Genomic DNA, 12910 nt, shown 5'->3' with positions numbered 1-12910 from the left:
CTCCTGTTACATCGCTGAGTAATGATGACTAATCTTAAAGGAGTTAAGGAGCCCTAATAAGTCTCGACGCTGCTTCTGCAAATCCTGGCCCAATGCTTTTCATCTCTAAGAATCAGTGGAATTGTATTCGAAGCAAGTCCTCGATTGCAGAGAGATGTCTCTTCAGAAGAAGTCTGAGAAGAGTGTTTTTTTTTTCCTTTTTTGTTTTCTTTCCCTAACAATACATCTTTGGTATAACATTCATTAGAACTCCACTCTGACAGTGAAGTTCATGTAAACCCATGAATTTGTAAATTGGTACAAGGAATCGAACTTGAAAGGATATCAAGATAAAGTTGAATGTGCTGATGTTTAATCTCAACGCTTAAACTGTCAGAGAACGGTGCAGAATATATGTTACATCTAATTGTATTTACCTAAGAAGTAATTGGCAATGTTGTGTATACGAGATCAAACTTCCCTGTTTTCCTCTGGTACTTGTCCTTGGAGATGTCAAACCATTTTCTGTATCCGAAAGTCTAATTGTTGACAGTTCGCATCGTGCTCAAATCCAGGCATTCACGTGATAATGATAAGAAAATAGAAGCAATATGATCAAAGAGGGAGAGTTAACGAGTTTGACACCATGGCATGAATTCTAGTCTTTGACAACTGATTGTTTGTCCAAAAGACCATGTGTCTCTGCATTTTCTTTCTTTAGAATTAGTGCATGAATGAACAAAATTCCTCCTCTGCCTGTTGCAAAGACCTGAAAAAAATGTCGCTCCATCAATTCCTAAACAACAGCTATATTTGTGGACTAGCTGCAAACACGCACACCTGTCTATCGCGGTGACATCAATTGAAGGTACTCGAGGCGAACAAATCTGATGGAACACCCTGCCATAGAGAATATGATCAGGGAATAAGAACAGATTCACGAGTGATGCAAGTTGGTGAGAAGCTATCAGCCTCTTGTTGTCAGGAACTATATCAGAAGCATCTTGGAGGGAATAAGTACCCCATGGGCATTCTTCCAGGATAATGAAACAATGCGAGAATCTCGCAATTGTTGTTCTGCAGATCGAGTCCTAATTGAGCCAAGCATGGACCAAGAGTATCCACGCATGTTTCGAAATCAAATAAGGAGGATCATTGAACTAGTGGATACGGTAGTTGTCCTATTTAAAATTTTTCATTCCAGTACAGAGAGGGAATAAGCTTTGGTTCTTTCAGTTTGGATTATGTCAGAAACAAGATGCGGACTTCAAGATTTTAGACTCAGTGACATAATTAATTCCCAGCACCTGAATTGCCATCTTCCCCAACTTGCCGCGATGGATTCTATTCCTAATTGCTCGATGTCGCAAGCGCTATATAACATCGGCAGAGGACTGAAAAATTCATCGAAGTTCGTTCGAGGAGGAAGATGGTGTCAGCGGCAGTACTTGGCAGGAACTTTCTAGGATTTCGTCGCCACAAACTTTTGAAAGAGCACAGAGTTTCGCGAACAGAAAAATTCACTCCGTATGATTCATCAAGAGGTGAGTTATGTCCCTACATCAAGGTCTCCAATTACTTTAATAATTTAGTAGATATAACAAACAGTACTAATTTATTAGTCCTTTTCATTCAGATTTCCCATGGAAGACGTCTCCTCTGAAAACTTTGAATTTGACTATCTCAACGGGCGACGACATAATCAGAAGGGACAGAATTCAGGTTGTATCTCCAGATATATCAGCACTTAGCTGGGGACCGGAGGTCCTTGATGCTTGGGACGATGAGTATGGCGGGGTTGTCATCGATCCTTGGAGCTTACCCTCGAGTGCAAATGCTTTTGCATCTGCCCTAAAAACCTCGCTATCCAACTGGAAATTGAAGGTCCGCATGGAGAAACAAAATTTAAGCTGCCTAATTTTCGACTCACCAGCATAAATAAGCATGTGCAACAACAGAAAAAGAAAATTGTGTATGGTTAAAATGCATTTTTTTAATCTTGGAAAGCATTACTTGTTCTTGCTTCAAGTCCTTGTTGATCCTAAATGTAACAAGGGAATTAAGCACCTTAGTTTCAAGATAGAACACTATTAGGAGCTCAAGGCGACACTCACTCACCATTCACATACTCCAGCTCCAGCGTAATATGCAATCACGATATCAATCGTGTGAAATGCAGGGTAAGAGGGGAATATGGCTCAAAATACTCGAAGAGCAAGCAGACCTTGTTCCCATTGCAATACAGGCAAGAGCTAAATCCTCCCAGCACTCATCTGACCACATCAGATTGAATGTCATATGTGAAAACCCCATATAACATTGCCAAAGCTTCTGTTTCCGGCATCACAGGAAGGCTTCAAGTACCACCATGCCGAACCGGGATTCCTGATGCTAACATACTGGATCCCTGATGAGCCCTGCCTTCTTCCTGCCGGTCCTTCCCATCAAATTGGTGTCGGAGGATTTGTGATCAATGACAAAAGAGAGGTTCACTAACCAATATTCACATTTTCTTTCTGCCACATTTTTTCTCGTGAATCTTTGCTTGGTTTTTACTATTTCTACTGATACGCTGCATTGTTTCCGAGTTCGACGCAGGTCCTTGTGGTAAAGGAAAAATGTTCCTGCAACTGTTCTGATGTGTGGAAGTTGCCAACTGGCTATATCAATAAGGTGATTCTACTGCAAACCCAAATTAAAGTTTCGACAGCTTTGAAAGTACATGTCCTTATTTAGTGAGTTGTCTCTGTTGTTCAGTCTGAAGATTTGTTCTCTGGAGCTGTGAGAGAAGTGAAGGAAGAAACTGGTGTAAGTTCAAGTTAACCTTTATTAAAGTTTAGCAACAACAAGCTCAAATAAACTCCCATGTGTGAGGACTTCGGTCAACGGAGCTCCAAAAAGAAAACTTCTCAAAAGTGAATTTAGTAGAGTTGAACCTTTCTTTGACGGCACCCGTCAATTCGTCGGGCTGCGATCTGCGCGGACATTCGAACTAGTAGCCACATCAGCTCCTACCAAACCTTGTTGCGACAACTTAAAACCCACCCACGAAAATTTGCCAAATCAACAAACTAGATCGATTGATTTCCGAAACGAGCGCGCGACTTAACCGATCGAACGACGGTCAATTTGAGCCTCTTCCCCTCGTTTCTTTCCCGTTCAAAAAAGTCTGTCATAAAGTCCTCATGGTTTCCGAACCTTCACTCAGTTTTGTCACGCAGGTCGACACAGCTTTCCTGGAAATGGTCGCTTTCAGGTAAAACCGAAATGAAACACCCTTTGACGATCTGTACAAACTTGAGACAACAACACCACGACGTATTTATCTACGATCATGACGATGGACTTTGTCCAGGCGCGGAACTTCGTCATAGCTATTTATTTATTTACATATCTCTGTTTCCTGTCCTGTTTTTTCTGTCGGCATGTGAAGGCATGTCCACCTGGTGGCTTTTGAGAAGTCAGATTTGCTGTTCGTGTGCATGCTCAGGCCCCTGTCCTCTGACATCACCATTGATGACAAAGAGATCCAAGCCGCCAAGGTATACATTCAATTAGTGCATAAACTATATATATATATTCTTTCTTTAGAATGTATTTAGAATGTATTTGTTTAGGACGAACTTCAAATACTTCCCGAGAAACCATTTTTCAGAAAAATTGCTACTTTACCTTTATTTGGTGATGTGTGACTGAAAATATTTTATGGTGTTTGAATCTTATTTGGAAAATAATTTTGATCTTCAGACTTTATCTTAAACAAAAAAAAAATCGAATATTTAAATAATTTTATTTCTTTTCTTTTTTCTTTGCTTTTCTATTTTTTTTCTATTTTTTCTTTTTCCTCCCCTAGTCACCGAGCTCGACGGCCATGACAGGCCAATGGTGAGGGCCGACCTGGCTGGCCTCGGGCAAGATTAAGCTCACTAGGATATGGCGAGGCTCAAGCTCATCGGCCTTAGGCGAGCTCGCTCGAGGTTGGCAAGGTTCGACCTCGCCCAAGGTTAGTTCGTGGCTGTGGCCGGTCGCCGAGGCCCAGCGACAGGTGGAGGAGGAAGAAGGAAAAGAAAAAAAAAGATAAAATAAATATTAAAAAATTCAAAATGAGCAATTTCGAAAAATGTTTTCACCTTTTTAGATTTAGGAATTCACTTCCTTAATTTTATACATGGATATTTTCCTTGACCGGAAAATGCTTTCGGTTAACCAATCATTTTCGGTAAATCAAACGGGTGAAAGTTCGAAAAACTAATTCCGAGAAAACACTTCCCCTCGAACAACCACCGCACCCTCAAACAGAATGTGTTCAAGGTTTGGTTAATTCTACCATTTGCAGTGGATGGGTTATGATGAGTTCATCGGTCAACCCTATTACCAAGAGGATCACATGCTGAAGAAGGCGATGGAGCTGTGCATGGAGGCGTACGAGGAGCGCTACTGTGGATTCATTGCTTACCAGCTGACCTCGAAGCTTGACGGCAAGCTGTCTTACTTGTACTATTACGGGGGTCCATGCAATGTAAAACATGATGTGCTTTAGATATTTAACAAGTTTCTAATTCATACAACAAATCAATCAATCAATCAATAAATAAAAGGGGGTAAGCCTTGTAAAACATATATATATATATATATATATATATATATATATATATACTTCCTATCATTTTGGTCCCCGAACATTTTGTGTTTAAATTTGTTCGGCCTAATTTTATAAAGAAAACCCTCAACTTTTGGTCAATTCTCAATTTTACCCCGAACTCTTTTTTTTGTCTAAAAAAAAATCACTAACTGTCGATCTAATCCCAAATTTGCCTGAAGTCCAAAAATCGCCACCGATTTCTTTGAAGTCATCAACATTGGGATACTGTTCTTGTTCCATACAAAGGTGATAGTGCTGGTGAAGACGAGGGTTCCAATAATAAACCTCTAATTGGCCCCGGTGTTGATAAACTAGTGGAGATTTTTGGACGCAAAGACAAATTTTGGACTACTATGAAAGTTTGTGAATTTTTATTTTCTAGACAAAAAAATAGTTCAGCATAGAATTAAATTGAACTTAAAAAGTTGAGGATTTTTTTTAGGGAATCGAGCAGAATTTGTTCTAACATGCTCTTCTATTAAATAAAGGAGTTATACGACTACAATAATTCAATTATTATTATTAGGGAAAAAGCTACAGAAAAATCTAAAACTATGACAACTGTTACACATTTACCCTCAACATTTTTTGTGACATTAAAAACCCCAAATCATATCTAGTGTGACACATTTACGCTAAACTTTTTCTTGTGACATAAAAATTCCAAACTTGTACTTATGTGACATATTTAGCATCCGTCAATATTCGTTAAATAATTTTTCAGCCAAAATAACGTCACTTAAGTCACGTGGTCGCCATGTCAATATTATTTGCTTTCTAGTGTCCAAATAGGCATATTTTTAATTGTTCTCATTGACAGAACTTTGACGGAGGGTAAATTTCTCACACAGTACAAGTTAGGGATGTGCAAAACGTAGGGGCGTTAGAAACTGAACCGAAAACCGAACCGAATCAAATAGAAAATTTATGCATTTTCGGTTCGGTTCGGTTCGATTTCGATTCGAATAATGAGTAAAAAATTTTGGTTAGTTGATGATTCGGTTCGGTTCGGTTCGGTTCTGTTCGGATCGGATCGAATTTTGGTTTCATTTTGTTTTTTCTTCTCTTTGAGCACTCTCTCTCTCCCATGACACTGACAGTTCATTATTGCTCTTCTTTCTCTCTCTTTCCCTTTTCTGCTCTATTCTCTCTCTTCCTCTGTCTTCGCAAAACTCCATTTACATCTCTCGCAGATTCAATCATCTGGCTCTAAGGCCAATGTCTCGTCCTTCCCCTTTCCTTCTTCGAGCTCGTTTTGGTGGATCGTCACTGAACGAGAAGGCCAACGTCTCCAAGGAGCTCAATGCCAAGCACAGAAAGGTTTCACTTCTTTCAGGGTCACCGCGACCATCCTCCTCCGTCTTCCACGTCGAACGGCTCCACCATGCCGAGCATCTTCTTCAAGATAAGAGAAATAGTTCATTATTTGTGTCCCATCTTGGTACTGTCCATCTTCTTCTAGATGAGCAAACATATGAAATTTCGAGAACTGACAGATTTGAGAGGTTCTAGGTCTCGAGGATCGTCGTGCAAAAAACGATCATCTACCTTAAAATACCTAGCAATCATCTCTACATGGCGCGGCGGATCTTAAGCCGTCGGATACAGTGACGGAGCTCGAGGCCTTCTGATCTCGGGCCTCAAGCTCCACGCCGCGGCGGAGCTTGAGGTCGTCCAGCATGGCCGAGATCTTGAAGGCCTCCAAAATCGTCTAGTGAAGAATCATCTTTGTCCTTGTAATCGGGGGAGCTGGTGGTTGCAGCGAGAGACGACAGCGAGCTCAGCGTGGCCATGTCGCTGGTCTGGGTCAAGGAGGGGAGGGTGCGAAGGGAAGAAGCGCAAAAAAGGAAAAAAAGAGAAAAATCGAAAACCGAACTGATCCGAACCGATCCAAACTGCATTTTTGGTTTGGATCATATCTGGTTCATGTGCCTTTCCGTTCGGATCAAAGCGCAACTCCAAACGGTTCGGTTTGGTTCGACTTTCCTAAAAACCCGAACCGAACCGAACCATTGACACCCCTAAGTAAACAGAGCCGGACCTAAGCCCAGGCCAATTGGCTCGGTCGGTTAAGAGTGTCGATCGATTCTGGATTCAAAAAGTGAAATCGATGTCCAAGGCGATCCGGGTTCCTGGTTCCGGACCGAACCAGATCGGAAACCGATCACCTCTAATACAAGTTTGAAATTTTTGATATCACAGAAAAAAATTTAGGGTAAAAATGTCATATCGGATATAATTTAAGATTTTTTGTGGCTTTCGCCTTTTTTATTATTATCATCGTTTTATCAAATATGCGGACTACTTTAGACGGCAGTAGCCAGCCAGAGACACGAAGCTTCATCGATGCCAGAAAGGTACGAAGAACAGATCCCAGCAACTTCGGTTGTTTTCTGCAATCCGCACAAACGAAAATGGCGGCCGAGCGTGGGGCGTGGCGGCTTTCCACGCGCCGTCCCAACGGACAACGACTTGACTGACCGACGTCCCCGAGTTTCTCACAGCCTCCCTCGCTTTCCTCGTTTTACCTGTTTTTTATGGTCGAGACGTGAGAGTTGTTAGATTATCATTAATTTATCAAAAGATCTATTACTATATTGCGACGCCTTGTCATTAGAATCTTAATGAAATACACACAATTGGGTACAAAGTGGTTTTTATGATGGTGCAATTCCTAGGGGGTCCAAAAGGGCTTCCGACCCTTTACCTCCTCTCTGAACCAAGACCGTTGGCTTTTTTCTTTTTTTGGGTCCGTGCATCGAATTCGGATCGCGAATCGAATTGATCCTTATGTTTGCGAATGTTTATGTTTCGGTCGAACGATCGACGTTGATTTATGTCGCCCTCCCGTACTGATTGATGTCACTTTTGTATTTTGTTAATGTCTACTCTCGTATGTGTGTCGAACCGTATAAAGTCACGTGACAAAATTGAAAATCGGCACCAAGGGGGATTTAGGTGGCGAGAGACTTTATTCCTCTTATTGCGGTTTTAGGTTTAACCCTTGTTAGGAGCACTCGAGAAGTAAAATTCCGAGTGTACCAAGCTGATATAGGGGATTGCACACTTAAAATAGCCAGGAGAGATGGGCTAGTCAAGATATGCAAAAACTAGCTCAGACACCACCCGATCACTAGATTAAGAAGAATAAAAAGGGAAAATTTGACAATCCTAGTTCACATGGAAACTATATAGTCAGTGGACTAAATAAACTTCATTTTGAAAGTACAACAGAGTCACTATTTAACTCAATTTGAAAATCCATTACTCTTCTGTAGGATAAATGACTCAAATGATCATCCCTCAGCTTTGACTAAATATGTAATGTGATTCTTGAACTTTAACTCAATGTGCAATGTCATCTATGAACATTTAATTTGTCCAACGTGGTTCCAAGACTTTTGGTAAATATTTAATCTAGTTCATGGATTATATTAAAATGTTAAATATTGCCCCTGAACTTGAATTAATGGAAACAAAATTCATACAGTTCAAGGACTAAATTGAATATTCAACAAAAGTCTAAGAACCACATTGAATAAATTAAAAGTTCAAGGATAACATTGCACATTGGGCTAAAGTTCAGGGATCACATTAAACAAATTTAAAATTCAGTAACCACATTGGACATCGTGTCAAAGTTCAAGGACTATTCATGTCATTATCCCTCTTCTATATGGTCATGATTATTCGGCTCAAAGGAAAAATACATAACCCTTTCGTGTTTTATTAAACAATTTGATTTTTCTAGAGTGATATTCTTAATATGTGTTTCACTTAAAAGTGTCAATAAAATATCTTTCAAGAATATGGATGGATTGATAGGATTCAACAAAGGTTACAAAGGGGTCCTTTATTGATTTTGAAAGTAAATGACAAGAAATTTAAAGGTACGAATACTGATAATCGCGATCAGCCATTTAATTGTAGGAAAGTAAAGATAATAATAAATTTGCGAGAATGATAAGTTATTTAATTGATTGGGGTTATTTTACAAATAATAGAATGTAGCTATTTATAGACCACAATCAAAGGTACCACCTGATGTAGCGTTCAGCGAATAATTCAAGCAAAACCTTGCTTAGAGAAAGAAATCCCGAAATTCAATATTGATGATAATGTTCTGTCCTTCAAAAAGAATCCTAAAACAAGCTTATATATCCCTAAACCAAACCCTACTAGGATTATAAAGCATAAAATATCAAAATTACAAAACTGCCCTTAAAATTAAAACCCATAAAAAAATATTAAAATAATAGAAAAACCCATGTAAACGATCCCGAATCGCTAAAATCTATCGTTAGTCACAGCCAAAGCCGTGAGTTTTGTTCAGACCGCCGTTTCTCTTAAAACGACCGAATTTGAGCCCGATCCGATGTCGTCAACCGGGTCCGTCGATTCTAGTCGCATCATCGTTTCACCTTCCGTTTGGACTTCTGTCTGTCCAACCGGTCCAGAAACGCACCACTAATAGATTCTGCATCATACCACCTGACGTAGCGTTCAGCGAATAATTCAAACAAAACCTTACTTAGAGGAAAAAATCCCGAAATTCAATATTGATAATAATATTCTGTCCTTCAAAAAAAACCCTAAAACAAGCTTATATATCCCTAAACCAAACTCTACTAGGATTATAAAGCATAAAATATCAAAATTACAAAACTACCCTTAAAATTAAAACCCATAAAAAATATTAAAATAATAGAAAAACCCATGTAAACGATCCCGAATCGCTAAAATCCATCGTTAGTCATAGCCCAAGGCGTGAGTTTTGTTCAGACCGCCATTTCGCTTAAAACGACCAAATTTGAGCTCGATCCGATGTCGTCAACCGGGTCCGCCGGTTCTAGTCGCATCACCGTTTCGCCTTCCGTTTGGACTTCTGCTTGTTCAACCGGTTCAAAAACGCACCACTAATAGATTCTGTATCATACCACCCGACGCAGCGTTCAGCGAATAATTCAAACAAAACCTTGCTTAGAGAGAGAAATTTCGAAATTCAATATTGATGATAATATTATGTCTTTCAAAAAGAACTCTAAAACAAGCTTATATATCCCTAAACCAAACCCTACTAGGATTATAAAGCATAAAATATCAAAATTACAAAACCGCCCTTAAAATTAAAACCCATAAAAAATATTAAAATAATAGAAAAACCCATGTAAACGATCCCGAATCGTTAAAATCCATCGTTAGTCACGCGTGAGTTTTGTTCAGACCGCCGTTTCGTTTAAAACGACCGAATTTGAGCCCGATCCAATGTCGTCAACCGGGTCCGCCGGTTCTAGTCGCATCACCGTTTCGCCTTCCGTTCGGACTTTTGCCTGTCTAACAGGTCCAGAAACGCACCACTAATAGATTCTGCATCATACCACCTGACGCAGTGTTCATCGAATAATTCAAGCAAAACCTTGCTTAGAGAAAGAAATTCCGAAATTCAATATTGATGATAATGTTCTGTCCTTAAAAAAGAATCCTAAAACAAGCTTATATATCCCTAAACCAAATCCTACTAGGATTATAAAGCATAAAATATCAAAATTACAAAACTATCCTTAAAATTAAAACCCATAAAAAATATTAAAATAATAGAAAAACCCATGTAAACGATCCCGAATCGCTAAAATCCATCGTTAGTCACGGCCAAAGGCGTGAGTTTTGTTCAGACCGTCGTTTCGCTTAAAACGACCGAATTTGAGCCCGATCCGATGTCGTCAACCGGGTCCGCCGGTTCTAGTCGCATCACCGTTTCGCCTATTGTTTGGACTTCTGCTTGTCCAACCGGTCCAGAAATGGACCACTAATAGATTCTGCATCATACCACCTAACACAGCGTTCATCGAATAATTTAAGCAAAACTTTGCTTAGAGAAAGAAATCCCGAAATTCAATATTGATGATAATGTTCTGTCCTTCAAAAAGAACCCTAAAACAAGCTTATATATCCCTAAACCAAACCCTACTAGGATTATAAAGCATAAAATATCAAAATTACAAAACTGCCCTTAAAATTAAAACCCATAAAAAATATTAAAATAATAGAAAAACCCATGTAAACGATTCCGAATCGCTAAAATCCATCGTTAGTCATGGCCAAAGGCGTGAGTTTTGTTCGGACCGTCGTTTCGCTTAAAACGACCGAATTTGAGCCCGATCCGATGTCGTCGCAACCGGTCCGCCGGTTCTAGTCGCATCACCGTTTCGCCTTCCGTTTGGACTTCTACTTGTCCAACCGGTCCGAACGCACCACTAATAGATTCTGCGTCATACCACGACGTAGCGTTCGCGAATAATTAATAAACCTTGCAGAAAGAAATCCGAAATTCAATATTGATGATAATGTTCGTCCTTCAAAAAGAACCCTAAAACAAGCTTATATATCCCTAAACCAAACCCTACTAGGATTATAAAGCATAAAATATCAAAATTACAAAACTGCCCTTAAAATTAAAACCCATAAAAAATATTAAAATAATAGAAAAACCCATATAAACGATCCCGAATCGCTAAAATCCATCGTTAGTCATAGCCAAAGGCATGTGTTTTGTTCAGACCGCCGTTTCGTTTAAAACGACCGAATTTGAGCCCGATCCGATGTCGTCAACCGGGTCCGCCAGTTCTAGTCGCATCTCCGTTTCGCCTTCCGTTTGAACTTCTGTCTGTCCAATCGGTCCATAAACGCACCACTAATAGATTATGCATCATTACAAGTGGTTATTGAATTTTAAAAGATAACTTCCAAATAATAATAAATTTGCGAGAACGGTAAGTTCTTTAATTGATTGAGGATCTTTTATAAATAGTAGAATGTAGCAATTTATAGACCACGATCAAATCAAAGGTTACAAGTGGTTATTGAATTTGAAGAGATAACTTCCTATTTCTATTTATAATCAAAAGTTGGTCATTTGTTTGGTGTCAACAATAATATGATATAAATTTGCAATTCAAACATTCCTACAAGAACTAGAATGAATTATAAAATCTGGAAATGATGTGCGAAAAACAGCATTCGACGCCTATTGTTTTTCCTTCCTTCCCAAGAAGAACCCGCGTCAAATAAATTATCAAAAAGGGCGGACGAAAAGCTAAATTTGGATTTTTATTGTCCTTTTTTTTATAATTTACGATACTTCGAATATCACTTTTCTTGCTTCAAAAGGAAAAAAAAAAAAAAACACGCTCGAGTTCGTTGACTAGAGACCCTGGGGAAGAAAAGATGGTATTTGGTTGAATAATCCCTTTGTTTTCTAGAGGAAATCATGCACGCGTGAGTTGACCTCATGACATTTTTATATATTAAAGTTCTAATCTTTATAAGAAAATGGTGACGTGAGGTTCTAATTTTGTTAATATTGAGTCTCTCTTTTTTGGGTCGAAAAATATATATATTAAATCTGCGCGTGGTGCTAATTTGCTAGGTAGAATAATCATACACAGAGCTAAGGGGTCATCTTAATTTCTATTAGAGGACATTGACTCGAGCATATCAAATATAATAGGACCTTAGATTAACTAAACATGTATCAATCTTATCCACAGTATTAGGTATGCATAGATCGATTAATGAGATCGGTTTGCAATTAGCATAGTAGGTTATAGATGAATACTTACGTAATTGAATCACAATGAAACGCTCGATAAGAATCTCTCGTGTTACTTCGTGAAAGCAGTAAAAACCCGATGCATTCACCTAAGGAGATCACTAAGAGGGAGGTCAAGTTCAAACCCTGTCAACATATCTAGTCGAATCCACATTTACTCAAATGTGCATCTCAACAATCTCCTCAGTAATAGGTCTACTCTCCCTTAATCGCAATAAAAACCCAAATACCCGATACCTTCACCCGAGGAGATCACTAAAAGGGAGCTCAAATTCGAGACCGTTAACATATCTAATTGGACCCACATTCACTCAAAAGTTTAAGCTATTGAGTTATGAGCCAACTATGATATATTAATTACTCTACACCACATCATCTCCAATGTGGGATTTCTCTGAAATAACTCACATGTGCATCTCAACAATTAATTAGCACATCGTACCTCTCTATTACATTTTTCAATTACAAGAGAATGAGATTATATATACCCAGTAGCTATTCATGTACCCAAACCCAAACTACTAATAAAATATTGGCTCCAATTATAAAAGCCCTCTGGCGGCTCGAGGGCCCTACCCCTGCGGCCCTCCCAAACGTCCACCTGCTCACCGAAGAGCAGGACAACCGTCCTTCTCTGTGTCGATGGGGAGTATGAACCACACCCCAACAAGGGAACTGCG

At 39.2% G+C, this 12910-nt stretch overlaps 1 protein-coding gene across 2 annotated transcripts; it reads left to right on the top strand.

The window, feature by feature from the left end:
• Positions 1-1392: 1392 nt before the first annotated feature.
• Positions 1393-4551, top strand: LOC115671275 (nudix hydrolase 8-like). Of its 2 annotated transcripts, XM_030592799.2 has the most exons (9): positions 1393-1523; positions 1616-1863; positions 2159-2224; positions 2329-2466; positions 2578-2652; positions 2737-2787; positions 3201-3235; positions 3413-3521; positions 4316-4551. In XM_030592799.2, exons 1-9 carry the CDS (start codon positions 1409-1411, stop codon positions 4517-4519), a joined length of 1041 nt encoding a protein of 346 aa, XP_030448659.2. In that variant the 5' UTR covers positions 1393-1408; the 3' UTR covers positions 4520-4551. The 2 variants fall into 2 exon arrangements, with proteins under 2 accessions (XP_030448659.2, XP_056176978.1); XM_056321003.1 differs by lacking the exon at positions 2737-2787.
• Positions 4552-12910: the final 8359 nt, after the last annotated feature.

The sequence above is a fragment of the Syzygium oleosum genome, unplaced genomic scaffold (assembly GCF_021117445.2).
Source record: "Syzygium oleosum isolate NSW1041296 unplaced genomic scaffold, Sole_v2.1 Sole_v2.21, whole genome shotgun sequence".
NCBI lineage: Eukaryota > Viridiplantae > Streptophyta > Magnoliopsida > Myrtales > Myrtaceae > Syzygium > Syzygium oleosum.
Note: the sequence above shows the minus strand (reverse complement) of the source record. Positions and strands in the feature narration are given on the sequence as shown.